General features: G+C 42.4%; 2 protein-coding genes across 3 annotated transcripts in view; one reads left to right on the top strand and one right to left on the bottom strand.

Moving 5' to 3' along the window:
- The window catches only part of PIGG (phosphatidylinositol glycan anchor biosynthesis class G (EMM blood group)), a 34,591-nt gene extending 34,042 nt beyond the window's left edge, over positions 1 to 549 (bottom strand). The window contains exon 1 of the mRNA XM_083183311.1: positions 119 to 549. Within this exon, the coding sequence (XP_083039437.1) occupies positions 119 to 269 (151 nt within the window). The 5' untranslated portion in view covers positions 270 to 549. The remainder of the gene's footprint in view (positions 1 to 118) is intronic.
- Positions 317 to 15,089, top strand: LOC146074835 (uncharacterized). Of its 2 annotated transcripts, none has more exons than XM_083183376.1 (5): positions 317 to 714; positions 4,700 to 4,887; positions 8,288 to 8,482; positions 13,286 to 13,368; positions 13,530 to 15,089. In XM_083183376.1, the coding sequence occupies exons 2-5, from the start codon at positions 4,728 to 4,730 to the stop codon at positions 13,566 to 13,568; spliced, it is 477 nt and encodes a 158-aa protein (XP_083039502.1). In that variant the 5' UTR covers positions 317 to 714; positions 4,700 to 4,727; the 3' UTR covers positions 13,569 to 15,089. The 2 variants fall into 2 exon arrangements, with proteins under 2 accessions (XP_083039502.1, XP_083039510.1); XM_083183384.1 differs by lacking the exon at positions 317 to 714 and adding an exon at positions 758 to 903.
- The last annotated feature ends 1,520 nt before the right edge of the window (positions 15,090 to 16,609 follow it).

The following is a 16,609-nucleotide window of genomic DNA, read 5'->3' as shown; positions in this document are numbered from 1 at the left end:
TCACATATGTATGGACAGCATAAAGTCCAGAATCAGAGCAATTTGTCCCTCCTGGAGAGGGTTATGTTAGGAGGTATGCACAGTATATTGGAGAAACAGGGCAGTGTCAGTAAGTTACCTGCAAATGGCTCTGCTGGGATCTCAGAAATGATGCTCTTCCTGGACTGAGAGCGGACAGGTACCGGGAAAAAACCCCGCAGAAAGAGAGCCAGGCCGAGAACCTGCAGCAGCAAGTAGCAGCACGCCAGCGCTGAGGAGCCAACCTTCATGGCTGCGCCGCCGGTGTCCCCCCTCAATCACCGCTAATCCGCAGGAAGCGGCAGAGACAGAGCAGCGGCAGCAGAGACACTTCCTAGTGACACTTCCTGGATACGGCGCCCTGCTAGGGACAAACTTCTTACTGTACCACATGCTAGGGAAGCAACGCAAGCAGACATAATACACTGACTACAGCGCTATCATCCAACGGGAAAAGAAAGAACAGAAGAGGTCACATGACCGTATAGCACACATACAGTAGTATACACACAGCCGCCAATGAGCGACAGACCACGCTATAAAGGTGCTGGCAGGGTCTATTATAGATATCGTCATCACTAATAACGGGACAGAATTTGTACCATTACACACAGCTGGATCACTGGCTGTGCTACGGTGCTCTCTCACTGAAGAGGAGGAGGGGGCACAAGATCTGCGCATTGTCACATTTGCTGGGTATGTACAACATAGTAAGCAATGGCGCGAAACTCAAGAACAAGACTGTCCTACCTAGTTCATGGAATACATACACCAACCCGCTGTTGATGAGACAAGTGATCATAGTAATTTAGATCACCGCTATCGTACTGCTTACTACACATTGACATAATGCATGTTGTCGTTAATACAAAGAGAAACCTTTAAGTAAGTTTAATTTTTTTCTCCAACAGGACTTTAAAGTTGCTCTTATACACTTACCTAGAAGCAGCTGTGCGGAAGGTCAGGTACCCCCTAATACAGATTTCCATCCTTTTTTCACTTGCCAGCACCCCAAACAAGATTTTTAAATTGCCAGTAGTAATCACAGGAAAAAACACTTGGCCCCACTGTAATTCTACCACCCAGTGCCTTAATCATAAGTATACACTAGTATACACCCAGTAATTCCACCACACACTGTCCCCATTGTAATTCGGTATATGGTTATTGGGTTGGAAGGTTGACTTGACACAATCATTAGGTCGACAATGGCAAGGTCAATAGTCAAAAGGTGGACATGAGTTTTTTTTACTATGTCGACATTCGGTGGAAAAAAGATGAAAAACTCATGTTGACCTTTTGACTGTTGACATAATGCTTGTGTTGACTTTTCAACCCTGTTGACCGTAGCCATGTAGATCTATTTCATGTGTCGACCTTCAGTGGTCAACCCAATGCATGTCTAATATGGGTATTTCCACACAAGTACCCCCAGTAATTCCACCAGACACTGGGGCAGATGTATTATCCTTAACAAGAGATAAGTGCAAGGGTGATAAAGAGAGATAAACATCCAGCCAATTTAGCTCCTTACTGCCTTTTTTTAAACACAGCGCGTGCCGCCCCCGCCCCCGGGGGTTAACACCCCCAAATCCCCCCCACCCCAGGCTAAAATGCAGGGTCGCACCTTGACTGAACTGTTTCAAAGTCCTGAAGCGACCCTGCATTTTGCAGGGTTTAAACTAAAATAAAAAATAAATCTGGCCTCACCTTCTAGCTAGCCAGTTTCAAACCTTGATTTACTGGTTTTCAAAAAGAATGAATTTAAGAAAAATTCAGCCAACCAGTCTCACACCTTTTTTTTTCTATGATGTTAGTAACTGGGATCTTAGAGAATAAATGCAAAGAGTGTTATACACAGTGAGATTTTGGCAGGCAGTTTTGAATAGTCAAAATCGTACGGTGTTAAATTTGCTGCCTATAACAATGTGTGGCCCTGGTAAGTCAGTATTGCATAGCAAAATAGACTCTGCAGGCAAGTCTGTTTTGACTTCGTGTTCATTCTAGCACCCTGCAACTTTTGAAACCTGAAGTTGCTCCTTCTCAACTGGGGTGCTGCTATCTGCTGTGCTGTTTCCCCTAAAGTCTTATCTGTATTTCATTACAGACCAGACTGTACTAGAGGTGCCAAAGCAGAGTGACACTCCAGGCAGGAAAGAGAAACTGTAGAGGTTTTGAAAGGTTCAAGGTGCTAGAATGAACACTGTTGACTAGATCATAAACTATCATTGTGAACATAGACAAAATTGCTTGGTAGTATTTTTGCTAGTGGATGATTTTGACTGTGTGTACACACCTTTGGTCTTTTTTCTTTTGCTGGGTTCATCTTGAGTCTCTTCCATTTGATTAATTCTCGTAACCAGCAGTCCAGTGCCCTTAGCCAACGTTCTTATAGGCCTGGTGCTTTTGGGAGGGTTCTCTAGGTGGAGCTGACAAAAGAGAACCCTCCAACCTGCGGCCCTCCAGCTGTTGCAAAGCTACACATTCCAGCATGCCTTGCCATTGTTTTAGCATTCCCTAATAGAAAAATTGTGGCAAGGCATGCTGGGATGTGTAGTTTCACAACAGCTGGAGGGCCGCAGGTTGGACAAGCCTGCTCTAAATCGTTTTTGCTCCTCAGCTGTTATTGGTGGTTTATGGGCTTCTGCTGCCTCCATTTTCTCTAGGTGGCTAAGAATGCAGTCCAATTGTGGTAAGGACTGAAATTGCCTAAAGTGTACACACATTTTATCAAAATCAATTAGTAATATGGTCCCTTAGCTTCAAAACGAGACCAACATGAAAGTTCTACCACAATTGAAGCAAAGTTATTTTTTTTGTTGACCTTGCAAGCATAAACTTTGCATTTTTTAGCCATTTTTGCAACCATGTTGCATAAACACTGTGTATTACTGAGGGCTCAAACTTTACATATGAAAGTATCTTTATGTTGTCTATCGTCTTACCATATTTCATGAAAATCAGAGACTGTCTCGTAGGAAGCTTTGATGATTTGTTATGGAATGACCCAATAGAAGCCACTTTTTGATTGGATGCTAGTGTTAAGGTCCATACACACTGGGCGACTAGGTGGATAGTGGGGGTATGAAAAGGTCGTAGGACGCGTACCGCTTCGCGTTGATAGTGGGGGTGGTACAGCCTCAAAAATGCCATTTGGGGGCCATTGAACTAATTTCAATACTTTTGGATGCTTTTCTGTTAAAAATCGTATGCGATTGCATGTGATCAAATCATAAAATAAAAGAGAGCGCGCACTGTGTTGTTCTATTTGAATTTTACTCAATTAATAATAAATTTATACAATACATTTCAATAAAAATATACACAATATTTATAAAATACATATGCAGATACACAGTATAAATTTACTTAATGGGCATCCGACTTATGTCCTTAGACCTGATTTATAATGGTGCCTCTGTTGGAGCAATTAGATCCTTATAGAAAATCAATATTGACTCCCTTTGTACGATTGGTGCTAAATAGACAATGGTCTTAGTTCACATATAATATTATTATTGTTACCACTTGCTGTCCTCGTCTGCGTGCGATGTTAATTAGGTTCCTCACATCTGTCCGCTTCAACCGGTGTTGCTCCGTTGTTGGTGAGCCGGTACCGGGAGCAGAATCTGTGATCCGCTCGTCCGCTACAACCAGCGTGGCCCCGAGATGGAAAGGGCTGGCGCTGGTTGTAGCGGACGAGCGGACGCCCAGGTCACAGAGTCTGCTCCCGGTACCGGCTCACCAACAACGGAGCAACACCGGTTGAAGCGGACAGATGTGAGGAACCTAATTAACATCGCACGCAGACGAGGACAGCAAGTGGTAACAATAATAATATTATATGTGAACTAAGACCATTGTCTATTTAGCACCAATCGTACAAAGGGAGTCAATATTGATTTTCTATAAGGATTTAATTGCTCCAACAGAGGCACCATTATAAATCAGGTCTAAGGACATAAGTCGGATGCCCATTAAGTAAATTTATACTGTGTATCTGCATATGTATTTGATAAATATTGTGTATATTTTTATTGAAATGTATTGTATAAATTTATTATTAATTGAGTAAAATTCAAATAGATCAACACAGTGCGCGCTCTCTTTTATTTTATTTTTTGTCCATTTGATTCTAGAAAGGCACTTTAGTCCTTCTAGGTGTTTGGGAGCAGCCGTTTAGGCTGTGGACCTTTATATACAGACAATACCAACCATTTAACCAATTGCGCCTGATTTTTTCCATTTTAGTGGTAAATTGTTCATGTGATCAAATCGCATGCGATGCGATTGCATGCAATTTTTGGGAAAAATGCCTAAAAACGGCAAAAATCGTATCAAATCGCATGCCACTACATTTGGCATGTGATGGCATGCGATGGGAGCCGTGATAATCCACAAGTACCAAGCCTTTCTATAGAGGAATACAGCCATCATAGAAAATTTCTGGAAATAGGAGGAAAAATATCACATGCTTCATTCATCACTATGTGTAAAAATGCACTATTGTCTTTTTGTGGGCTGTTTTTTTTCCACTTAAACTCTGAACTCTGGAAGCATTTTATATTTGAGGAGCATCAGTTTATTCTTTGTACCTTTTTTTTTTTTTCTCAAATTTAGGTGTGTGTATGTAAAACCAAATATATACGCACATAGTTTTATGGGTTTTTATTTCTTTCAGGGGACCTTTGACGCCATAACTTACTGTAATGGAATGTGAAAATACATTCACCTACGGTGGATACAACACAAGCCTGTCTTCATGGAATAGCGAAGTACAATCTCTTAAAAGAAGACGGCATGAAAATGGATATTTATGTGAAACCAATGGAACTAAAGAGGATTTCAAAGCCCCTGCTAAATTAAGAGGTATGTATGAAATTCAGTGAATTTTATTCTCATAGGTTTACTTGAATAATGCTTCACTATTCCAACACAATTGTTGAGTTTAATTTTGTTGTTTTATTTTAAAAATAACTTTTCATACAATAAATATAGAATATTCCATGAGCAAATAAATTGTAGGTCCTTTTACAGGATTTAATATGGGAAAAGGCGTTTTCCATTCAAGGTTGTACAGAAGAACCAGGGTTAATGTTTGGCTCTGGATGATAATTGGAACATGAGCAGCCTAACCCTTTGTCAGTCACGGCTTATTACTGGGCAGTTGGCGCACACTGATAAATGTTACATTTGCCTAAACAAATATCCGTAAGTAATATGAGTAGAATATTGTTCAGCATTGCTGTCTGTATGCCATCAGTCAAAAAGTTCTACTTATATTTACACGGCTTTCTTGTGGCCGTATTTGGCTGTACAATCAAAGGGCTGATCACTGTTGGGGGAATGCTCAAGGCAATCGATTATCAACAATAGCGCGTATGACCAAATAGGACCAAAAATCTGCGATTATTTTTTTCACAATCCCCTAGCAACTTGACTGACAGGAAGCCGACATTTGTGGTGGTAACCGTCTTCTTTTCCTGGGAGTGTCCGGGAGTGATCGCTGATATTTTCTCAAGTCATTTGCAGACTTGCGCAGAGCGGGTGTTCATTTTGTCTGGGCGGTGGCTATCTGATCACAGGGCTCTGAAAATTTGTACAGCAGCGATCTGGTCTGATTTATGCCCAAAGTTCTTGGTTTTCATATCATGGACAATTATATTGTAATCAAATGCAAATCTATTCATTACCCCTAAAAATGGAAAAGTAGTTTTATATATAATTATCTTCTGGCAGCTGACTACGCTGTGTATCTGACTGGTAGCATAATTTGCAACCACATCCGAAAACATACTGCCTGGTGTGGTCACAAACATTGCGAGCCTGACTTTCAGTGCTGAAAAGAGCCCCCAGCACTATTAAATCGCCTTGAACAACCTGTCTGTTCCCTGTGATACCCTCCAGAGTCAGCGTCCAAGGCTCCCAGGCTATTTACCAGTGATACCTGTGCTGCTGCTAGCAAACCTCCTCATAATCTCCAGCTGCCAGACTCTCTGCTGTTTACCTCCATCAGCTCCTGTGTAAAAGTCTTCATCTCCAGGTCTCCGCTAGCAGACACCACCATTGGCTCCCAGGCCGCATCACTATCAGCTCTCAGACCGCACCTGTAGTGCTTCCAGGCCTAATATCTACCTTGGTTCCCAGACCGACACCAGTACACTAATACCCTGACCGATAAACTTCACCATTGAATATCATCTCTCTCTCAAGTCATCCAATATACATCCTCCAGAGTATCTTGTATCTCCAGCATCCTAACCCATAGGCAGCTGTGCAGAGAGGACCAGGGCAGGGGGCCGCGACCTGCTCGTCGGGTGCAGCGAAGACCAAAGCCCTGTCCCAGCTACTTCCTTGTGCTACAGTCATCCCCAGTTGCTACATGTCATTCCGCTTCCTAAAGCCACCTGGTTCACCTATCCAGCACCCTCCACTGGCCCACCAAGGTCACAGCTGGGAACACAGAACTCAGCAGCGTTTACACAGTAGATGTACCACTATGTCCTTTTAAGAGCTGTTTACATATTCATTTAAACTGTGAGCCAGGGGCAGATTTAGGGGTCAAGCTGCACCCCCCCCCCCCCCCATCCCACTACACTGCTCCGTTCCATTTTTTTGGGTCTAGAACAGATGCTTTGAGACCTCACTACCACCTCCTGGAACACAATTTACTATCATTTATAGTGTTCATTCTAGCTCTGTGAATTTTTTAAAACCCATGCATTTCTTCTTCCCTGTATAGGGTGTTGCTCTCTGCTGTGGTGCATCTAGCACAGTGTGGTCTGTTTTTCAGCCCTGATATGCAGACCAGATGTGCTAGAAGCTCAACATCCATGTGCGACACCTCAGGCAGGGAAGAAGAACTGCAAAGGTTTGGAAAGATTCAGGGTGCTAGAATGAACACTACTTTGTCCCATTTCCGTCAGTTGCAAAATAAGTATTAAAAAAAAAAAGTGGTAATGCTGTGCCATCCCCAGGCACTGCCTAGTGGGAAATCCACCACTGCAGAGAGCTCTGTTTTTCCTGTGCAATACTGTTTTGGTAAACAGAACTAAAATGCATGCACCGGTTTTGCAGTATAAACTTTGACCTGTTCCCCATATTTATTGTATAGTCTGTATGCATGTTACAGACAAGATAATGGCACTCAACTATAAACAATAACATAATTAAGAAATACTGTAGGCATGTGTATAAAGACCTGAACATACACATGCTTATTATAGCGTGAGAATACTGGCTGCCAACCAGTTGGGGATATTGAAAGAAATCTGTAGCACAAATAATTCTGAATTTGAATTACTCTTGCTCTTATGCCTAATCCTTAGAAGAAGCTGTTGTCCTTTAATCCAATCCTACAGTAGTGTTTTGTGACATTATTTTAAGTGATGCCATTGTTTTTTTGTGGGCCAGGCAAAATGTCTAAACACGACTAAAATACTGCCCGCAGCGCAAAAAGACGCATTTGGGGTACATTTCTGTGAGCAGAAATGCCGGCGCCTACTTCATCAGTTCCCGCATTGCTGAACAATTAATTTGCTGCCCCCTGAAAGTTTACAAAGCAACAACATTAAGAAACCGCTTTTAATAAGGAAAAATCCCTGTTCAAGTTTGTTCTCTAGTTATGTACAAAATTTATTTATACGTTTTATTCAAATTTTATTTTTACAATGTCTTATGTTGGAATAATAATCAATGAAAGCAAAATATATCCATACTTGACCGCTCTATTTTGAAAACTAACAGTTTAAAATCTATTTCTGTTGCTAATCTACAACTAGCGTACGGTGTTTATACCTATAAATGTATTTAATTGTAAAATTCTGGTCATGTGTACAAGGTATTTTTTCTGTGTGTAGAGCAATGTTCCCTCTAATTTTACGAAGGCTGTGTGCGGCAAAAGATTTTGGCTGTGCAACTTTGGAAGGAAATTAAAATTTTTGTGCGTCACTTATATATAACTGGAAAATGACGCTCAGCATTTGTGTTAACTTTACTTCAAAATGATATTAAACATTCAAAACACAGCACACAATGTTGTTAATAGGTGAAACACACATTAATTGAGTCTACAACTGCAAAAAGGGACCAGTGCTGCTTTGTGTGCTCCCTTGTAATGTCTGTGCGCACGCTCGTCGAGCTGTGTGCACGCGCACAGCTTAGAGGGAACACTGGTGTAGAGGTGTAATAGCTGGTTTGTTTCATTTTCTTTTGTGAATGACCCTGTTTGTAGGTTTTTGTTTTTATGTTATGGTCTCCCTTTTTCCAGCAACATGTTTCATACAACTGCATCACAACAAAGGTATCTTCCAGTCTGAGAAGTGGAAACCCAATGGCAGTACACTGTACCATCCAATCTCATCACATCTTCTAGTAAACTTTGAAAAATATGATCAGATCAGTTTTGATGAAGGGTGTTTTTATATTGGAGATGATTCTGGAGGATGTTCACAAAAGGAACAAGGTATTCTATGGAAGGGGTGAATAAAATGGCAGTGTTATATAGTGTTCTATATGACACCACTGTTACAACATGGGGCCTTCTCTGCAATAAAGATCGATAAAGACATGTATTTGTTGATGTCACTGGACACATGAAATGTGTATTATAAATATGCATGTAGTTTCTTGCAGGGTGTGGAGGGCTGCACCATCTGTTGTGGTAATGAAATAATACTGCTTAGATCCACATCATTACAAAAGTGAAAAACGTGTTTTTTTTTTCAGTAACTTTTTCGTTCTATCCATCTACAATTTATAATGACCCAAAAGCAATATATGAAAATATGTACACATACACACACACACACACTGTAGGTCAGGGTTCGCCAACCCGTCGCTCGCGAGCGACGGGTAGCTCGCCTGCTGTTTTACAGTAGCTCGTTTGCCTTTCTGCTGACCTCCTGCCGCGATGAGGCTCCTTGTTTGGCGGCAGGAGGTCAGACACTGCTTTAAAGGCGCTTTCAATCCGCTTTGTGTAGCCGCGACTTTGCGGCTGTGACCCCCTCCTCGCTTTGCGGCAGGTCTTATGACGTCCCGAGCACGTCCCCAGCGTATGATTTCGCGGGCTTGCTGGAGACGCCACAGCAGCGCCTCTGCAAAATAACACAGTCCTGCGCCACAGCCTCTGATCGAGTCCTGCATCACAGCACTGGTTTAGGTAAAAATTCGGTTGCCACTGCTTGAGCCTCGAGGTATAATGGGCATAATGTGTGTGGCATATGTTTGATCATTAAACATATGCCACACACATGATGCCCATTAAACATATGCCCCACACCTTGGGTGTGGGGCATATGTTTAATGGGCATCATGTGTGGGGCATATGTTTAATGAGCAGCAATGTGTGGGGCATATGTTTAATGGGCATCATTTGGGGGGCATATGTTTAATGGGCATCATTTGGGGGGCATATGTTTAATGGGCATCATTTGTGGGGCATATGTTTAATGGGCATCATTTGTGGGGCATATGTTTAATGAGCAGCAATGTGTGGGGCATATGTTTAATGGGCATCATTTGTGGGGCATATGTTTAATAAGCATCAATGTGTGGGGCATATGTATAAAGGAGCTTCACTTTGTGGGTCATAGGCATAATCGTCATCACGGTGCGTGTTGTGTGGCATATGTATAATGGTGCCTCACGGTGTGTGGCATATGTGTAATGGGCATCATGGTGTGTGGCATATGTATAATGGAGCATTACGGTGTGTGGCATATGTATAATGGGCATCATGGTGTGTGGCAAATGTGTAATGGTGCATCACAGTGTGTGCGGCATATGTATAATGGAGCATCACGGTGTGGGGCATATGTATAATGGAGCATCACGGTGTGGGGCATATGTATAATGGAGCATCACGGTGTGGCATATGTATAATGGAGCATCACGTTGTTGGGCATATGTATAATGGGCATTGTGTGTGTGGCATATGTATAATGGAGCATCACACTGTGGGGCATTTGTATAATGGAGCTTCACATTGTGGCATATGTATAATGGAGCATCACGGTGTGGCATATGTATAATGGAGCATCACGGTGTGGCATATGTATAATGGAGCATCACGGTGTGGCATATGTATAATGGTGCATCACGGTGTGTGGCATATGTATAATGGGCATTGTGTGTGTGTGGCATATGTATAATGGAGCATCACACTGTGGGGTCATTTGTATAATGGAGCTTTACATTGTGGCATATGCATAATGGAGCATCATGGTGTGGCATATGTATAATGGAGTATCACGGTGTGTGGCATATGTATAATGGTGCATCACGGTGTGTGACATATGTATAATGAGCATCACGGTGTGTGGCATATGTATAATGGTGCATCACGGTGTGTGGCATATGTATAATGGTGCATCACGGTGTGGGGCATATGTATAATGGGCATTGTGTGTGTGTGTGTGTGTGGCATATGTATAATGGAGCATCACACTGTGGGGTCATTTGTATAATGGAGCTTTACATTGTGGCATATGCATAATGGAGCATCATGGTGTGGCATATGTATAATGGAGTATCACGGTGTGTGGCATATGTATAATGGTGCATCACGGTGTGTGACATATGTATAATGAGCATCACGGTGTGTGCCATATGTATATTGGTGCATCACGGTGTGTGGCATATGTATAATGGTGCATCACGGTGTGTGGCATATGTATAATGGTGCATCACGGTGTGGGGCATTTGTATAATGGAGCATCACGGTGCGGGGCATATTTATAATGGGTATCACGGACTGCACTATTGGGGTCATGTGTATCTGGCACTGCACTATTGAGGGCATATGTGTATCACACCCCCATTTTCCATGGCCGCACCCCATGTGGCTACAGCTCTTAGAGAGCTGACCATGCCCCCATAGCGGAAAAAATGGGGGATGTAGCCTTGCAGGAGTTCCACGGTAGTAGCTGAACCCTATAATTTTTGGCGCGTGCCTTCGGCACGCGTAGATGTCTCTTCTCCTCTGCCTCCAGTGTTGGGAGGTATGTTTGTGACATATTGGACATTACAGTGTGTGGCATATTATGTCTGGGGCATTGCAGTGTGTGTTTTTTATATTATGCAGATTTTTTAACATTTTTTACTTTAGTAGCTCTTCGGGCGGTTTATTTTGTCGCGAGTAGCTCCCGACCCAAAAAAGGTTGGAGACCACTGCTGTAGGTAATGTGAAAAAGGATAACAAGCATGGGATTCAAATGAAGGCTTAGTTCTTTATTTTGTAAAGCAGGTCCCAGCATACCAGATCAATTCCATAGGCAAGTGTAGTTATAGGCAGCAGAATACAGGTAATCACAGTATATAATAGACTCTTGCAAATGCTCCAGTGGTCCCTACCATAGCCCACACCCCGGCCTATCACTTGGGCAGCTAATCCACCATCAAGAGCATTTGCACTCTTCCCTGGAAACACTTATATTGGGCAATCCCAAGTGTTGCTGTTTAGACTTCTGCTCCTGCACCAAAACCTGGTCTGGATCCTCCACATTACTGTCATGTGAAAAGATGCTGTATATGCCACAGTAATGCACACTTCCAATGGATCGGGCCCAAATCAGATGTGTCTGACATCCGATCTGATGTGCGGTCCCGTGCGCATCGGATCAGACCCGAAGATTATACTTGCTGCACATATGATCTCTGTGTCTGACCCCCTCCTGGCGGCAGGGAGCGGAGATTGCAAGCGATACATCACATGCAAAAGGGCCACATGCATTCCTGCTGACCGTGGGGTGGGGGGAGGGGGGGGGGGGGAGAAGAGAGAAGAAGTCCGAGGGGAGTCACATAGTGTATGGGCGCCTTTAAACGGCCTGTCCAGGTCAGACTGTTGAAAATTTAGCCCTGGCATTGCAAGCACCCAGTTTCACCCATTTCATGCAAACTACTGTTATACGTGTATGGTGTAGTGCAACATGTGGTGTAGTGCAACATGAAGCATCACACTTGGTTGCTTATTTTTTTATTTGCTGTACGAAGAATACAAGTTTCTGCATATCTGAGCTTAAAGCACCAACAATCTCACGATACCTATTGAAGGAGATATGTTAGTATACATAGATAATTCTACAGCTTCACCATCCTCATACATGATTTCCATTTTTCCAACGCACCACATTATTAAATATTATCTTTGATACAGCTGTGCAGGATTTGTTTGAGATAAAGCTCTGTTTGTTTACATATGTCTGAGGTAGTTTTCCTATTACCGACAAAACGTGTAGGTAATTTGGGAGTTATTGACACAACATCCAGCACTTACCAGTAACCTTTCCGTAATGTCTACAACCGCTTTCACGCTAAACCTGGGTAGCCCGGTTTTCAAATGGTGGCTGTTGGTACTGTAGATATAGGGCGGTATTCAATGTGAATACCGGCGACGTGCAGCGAATCCTGTTTAGGATTCGCTGCACATTCGCCACTGCTCGCTGCGTTCCGGAGCCTCGCCGGCTCCGGTATTCAACGATTCAGGGGCTCGCTGCCCCTGACTGGCGAATTTGAGCTCCTGCGGCCGACGCCGCAGGGAGCCTGAGGACGGTGGCAGGCAGGGAGATGGAAGTCTCCCTGCCTGCCCCAGAACGTTTGTGGGGGGGAGCTGGGCTCCCCGGGAGCCAGGCAGCACAGGCTGCCCCCCGGGGGTGCCAGCAGGGGACCGGGTATAATCACTACACCCGATCATGCATATGTAATGATCGGGTAAAGTGAATATATGAATATCTAATGAGCGGCTCGGCTCCGGCCCCCTGCTGGCTGGTCTGTGTAAAAAAAAATATATATATATTTTTTTTTTATTAAATATATATTCATGTGCTTACAGCACATGAATAAAAATAGCATGCCCCTCCTCAGAATAAAATTCCAGATTTTTTGACACCAATTGTAAAAAACAAAACACTTTATTTTAAAAGTTCACATTCCACTTCACCATAAAAAGATAGCGATTGCTACTCGGTGAATCATGGCGAAAAAAACCTTGAAATGTATTCGCATCTGGTCATTGAATAGGGTGATTCACCGTTTTAGTCAGAAATTCGCTTACAGCACAAAATCGTCCTTAAAAAACCTGGCGATTCAGCCTCATTGAATACCGCCCATAGCTTTTGCTTCAATAAAAGCTCATGACATTTTTGCATTTGTTTATATGAGTTGTTAGTAATGTTTTATGTAAAAAATAACCACTTCAATGATCCTGTAATAATTAACCTTCACTGTGAAATGACTGAGATACATTGTGCATTGCTTTATTCTTCTCTAGGCCATGTGATTTACTGCTGGAGATTCGATGACAAAGAGAAGATGCTCTTCATAGCCATGTCATATTTGTTTACAGATTTATGTGTAAGTGGAACACCTTCAGGCATGCATTCATATTATGTGTGGAGAACGTAAGCGTTTGTGTGCAAGAACATTCAGATATTTCTACTACTTCTTCACCATATGGTGATTATCACACCTTTTTCATGTTGGATCACATTGTTTGTATTTTCTTCCTTTTACAGGCATTTCAAGAGATTGTAAATCGACTGAGTCACCAGTGATAATGATGCAATCCACCCACTTGCACTCCAAATGTCACTTGAGTTATATTTGTTTTATATATTGAGCTTTGATCTCCCTTGTGCTAGCTTACAATTTCTGTTTATGATGTCACACACAGGTCTGTGATCTGATGCAGATCATAAGGTTTTAAAAAGTACTATTTATCATCCTACTGTTAGGAATACAATGATAGGCAATGGATCCATAAAGGAGCATATTTAGCAAAAGCTTTATGCTTCTTCTAGATGATTCTGATGCAGAAGGGGTTACTTGGGCTGATCACAAGCAATGTAATTATTCCCTTGACCACACTTTCTAGAAAGATGGAAAACCTAGAAGAGTGCTGTTCCTACAGTTGTCTAACAGCTATCATCTGCTCAATGGATCTAGAAGGATGTGGTGTATTTTGTCAACATTAGCTGTGTCTATACTGATGGCGCGACAACCAAATGTGATCTAGAGAACACCTGTTATGGCGGCTCCTAACAAATTTTCCGAGTCTGGTGGTGACATCTTGATGACTTCCAGTGTAGCCTGTCTGGCTTCCAGCTGCAAGTATTGGTAATGCCTAACCCTCGGCTAGTGCTGCAGCCTGACCTTAATCCTCTGGTCACTGACGACCAAAAATGTAGCATTTTGCCAGTACCTTAAAGGAATTGTGGTTAGCATGGTTTCCCTCTAAAGTGTGTGAAAGGTGACTTGTTCAGTGACTCAAAGATCTCTTCTACATCTTTCAACAGTTCATGCATCCAGGACTGAAATATATTAATAATTTTGTTTATTCAGGTATAAAGTCACTCCGCAATTCTGCACATAGGGAGATCACATTCATTTGTATAAATGTATCTATTGATAAATGCCTTCACCATTCATTCAAAAACTTGTAATACCCCTTTCACTTCACAAAGCCGGGTCAGAGCAGGGATCGCAATCCCGGGACTGGTGCTTTCACATTAAAACACATTAACATTTCTTATAACCTGGGTTAAATGATGTTGCACTTTCACACTGCACCTCAACCCGGGTCCATACATCACCAACCCAGCAATAACCTGAGTCCGAGGTAAGACATGAAAGGGGTATAAGTTTAGGTGGCTGATCTTATCAATTTCCTAAGGTGTTTATAGCACTCCAGCTAGCTATTAACATGCATAGTGCTGCATTGCACATACAGTAGCTATAACGTGTTGCAGAACTTTGCCCAATTCAGTACTCAATAGACTGGCAGCAGATAACAAGAGGGTAAAGGTCATATGTTTTCATGGTCATTTTTATGTAATGTGTATATTTTGGAGCACATATAGTATGTTAACTATTATACAGTGAGCACCATTTTGCAAGTATCCACAAATGAAGGACCAACTCAGTTTCAGTTGTTTTTTTATATCAACAGATGCAAAACATAATTGTCTGGACTGGTGTTTTGTATTTCATATTCTATTACTGGATTCTGTTTTCTAGTATATGCCTTAGCAGACCAATTTTCTAGATTTGTTTGGAATAAAGTCACTTTAACATTTTTAACTAGTCCATTTATTTCCACTGAGAAAAACAAAGGAACAGGTCAAAGCTTTTCTAAGGTTTATTTTATTTTGTTTACATCCATAACGAAAACATGGTTGTAGTGTATTATTGATGTTAAAGATTCCATACTGATTAGAATGCTGACACACAAAAAAAGTGTCCTAGTGGTGCAGTCCCTTTGCATATGTATCATATATGATTCCAGCAAGGGCTGCAATAAATATTCATGGCAGCCCATCTAATCTGTGATGCGAGGCATACAGGAAAAGGACCTGCAATATGACACTTCATTGTGATCAGTCGCACCCATAGAAACATTGGACAAGCCCTAGGGAATGCAGGTGATGTCACATGAGGTCAGCACCTGCCCCCAAATCCGTGTAGCAGAAAAAGTAAGTCCTGGGCTACTTTTCTGCTGCGAACAGAGAAGTACTTTGATGGTGAGCAACCATCAAATGATTTCCCCTCTATATGGATCCGCCCGGCAAGGGGGGGGGGGCATGCATTTACTGGGGCGACATTAACCTGCTCACTAGGCAGCCTGTAGAGCAGGACTGAATCGGGCCCTAAGTGGGTAATTCCGTATGCATCTCAGAGAGTTACAGTTGGGTGAGGTATTGTATTTCTGTGCAGGGTAAATACTGGCTGCTTTATTCTTACACTGCGGTTTAGATTTCAGTTTGAATACACCCCACCCAAATGTAACTCTTTCTGCAAACGCTGATGTCAGTGAAACTACCATTGGAATCCTGACTGTCAGCGAGTCATCTGGCACCTGTTGAGGAAAAGGGTTGTGCATAGATTCACCCTCAACCTTATTAACCATGAGGCATAAAATTAGTTTCAGGCCTACTGTATACTTCAATAAATTCACATTACAAACAATTTTAACAAAAAGGGAATCATTTATTTTTGAACAAATCTTTAAAAGCAGCAGAAACTGTTGGAAACTATTTACATGAAATGTTAAGTAGTAAAACAGTTTTTCAACTGCTGTGTGTGCAGCTGGAAATGCTCCCTGGTAAGTAATTGCTGCATATTAAGCTTTAGGTCCAGACAGCGCTAGGCTCCTCCTGGTGGGTCGGATGTGGCCTAGGTCACGCATGCAGTGTCCAACAGGTAGAGGCCACTGGGGACTGTTTGCTTTTTCCAGTGTGGGTCCAATGTGGACTTTTCCCCCCTGTAAAATTTGTAATACTGGGAATAAAAACAATTAACAACACATATCAAATATATTTAATAAAGTAAAACTGATGGTATACCTTGGCTATTTTAAAGATGTGTTTAAAAGAAAGTATTGCAGCAATATGAACAAGCATATCCAGACACTGACCTTTATTCAGATCTGATCGCAGTACAAATTTGTTTGGAAAATGGGCAAAACCATGTGCACTGCAGGTGGAGCATTATAGCGGCGCCTCCTCCTCCCCTCCGGGTTTTGTATGAAGTCCCCGGCGCCGGCTTATGACAAGCCGGCTGCCGGGGACAGGGACGCGGTGCGGGGGGCGCAGGTCCG

Source organism: Crinia signifera, chromosome 1 (genome assembly GCF_055691185.1).
Source record: "Crinia signifera chromosome 1, ASM5569118v1, whole genome shotgun sequence".
NCBI lineage: Eukaryota > Metazoa > Chordata > Amphibia > Anura > Myobatrachidae > Crinia > Crinia signifera.
This window is presented reverse-complemented; position numbering and strand designations above follow the sequence as displayed.

Coding starts and splice junctions, on each gene's coding strand:
- LOC146074835 (XM_083183376.1), top strand. CDS start 4,728: ATGGAATGTGAAAATACATTCACCTACGGTGGATACAACACAAGCCTG. Junction 4,888..8,287: donor AGCCCCTGCTAAATTAAGAG/GTATGTATGAAA, acceptor CCCTTTTTCCAG/CAACATGTTTCATACAACTG. Junction 13,369..13,529: donor ATTTGTTTACAGATTTATGT/GTAAGTGGAACA, acceptor TTCCTTTTACAG/GCATTTCAAGAGATTGTAAA.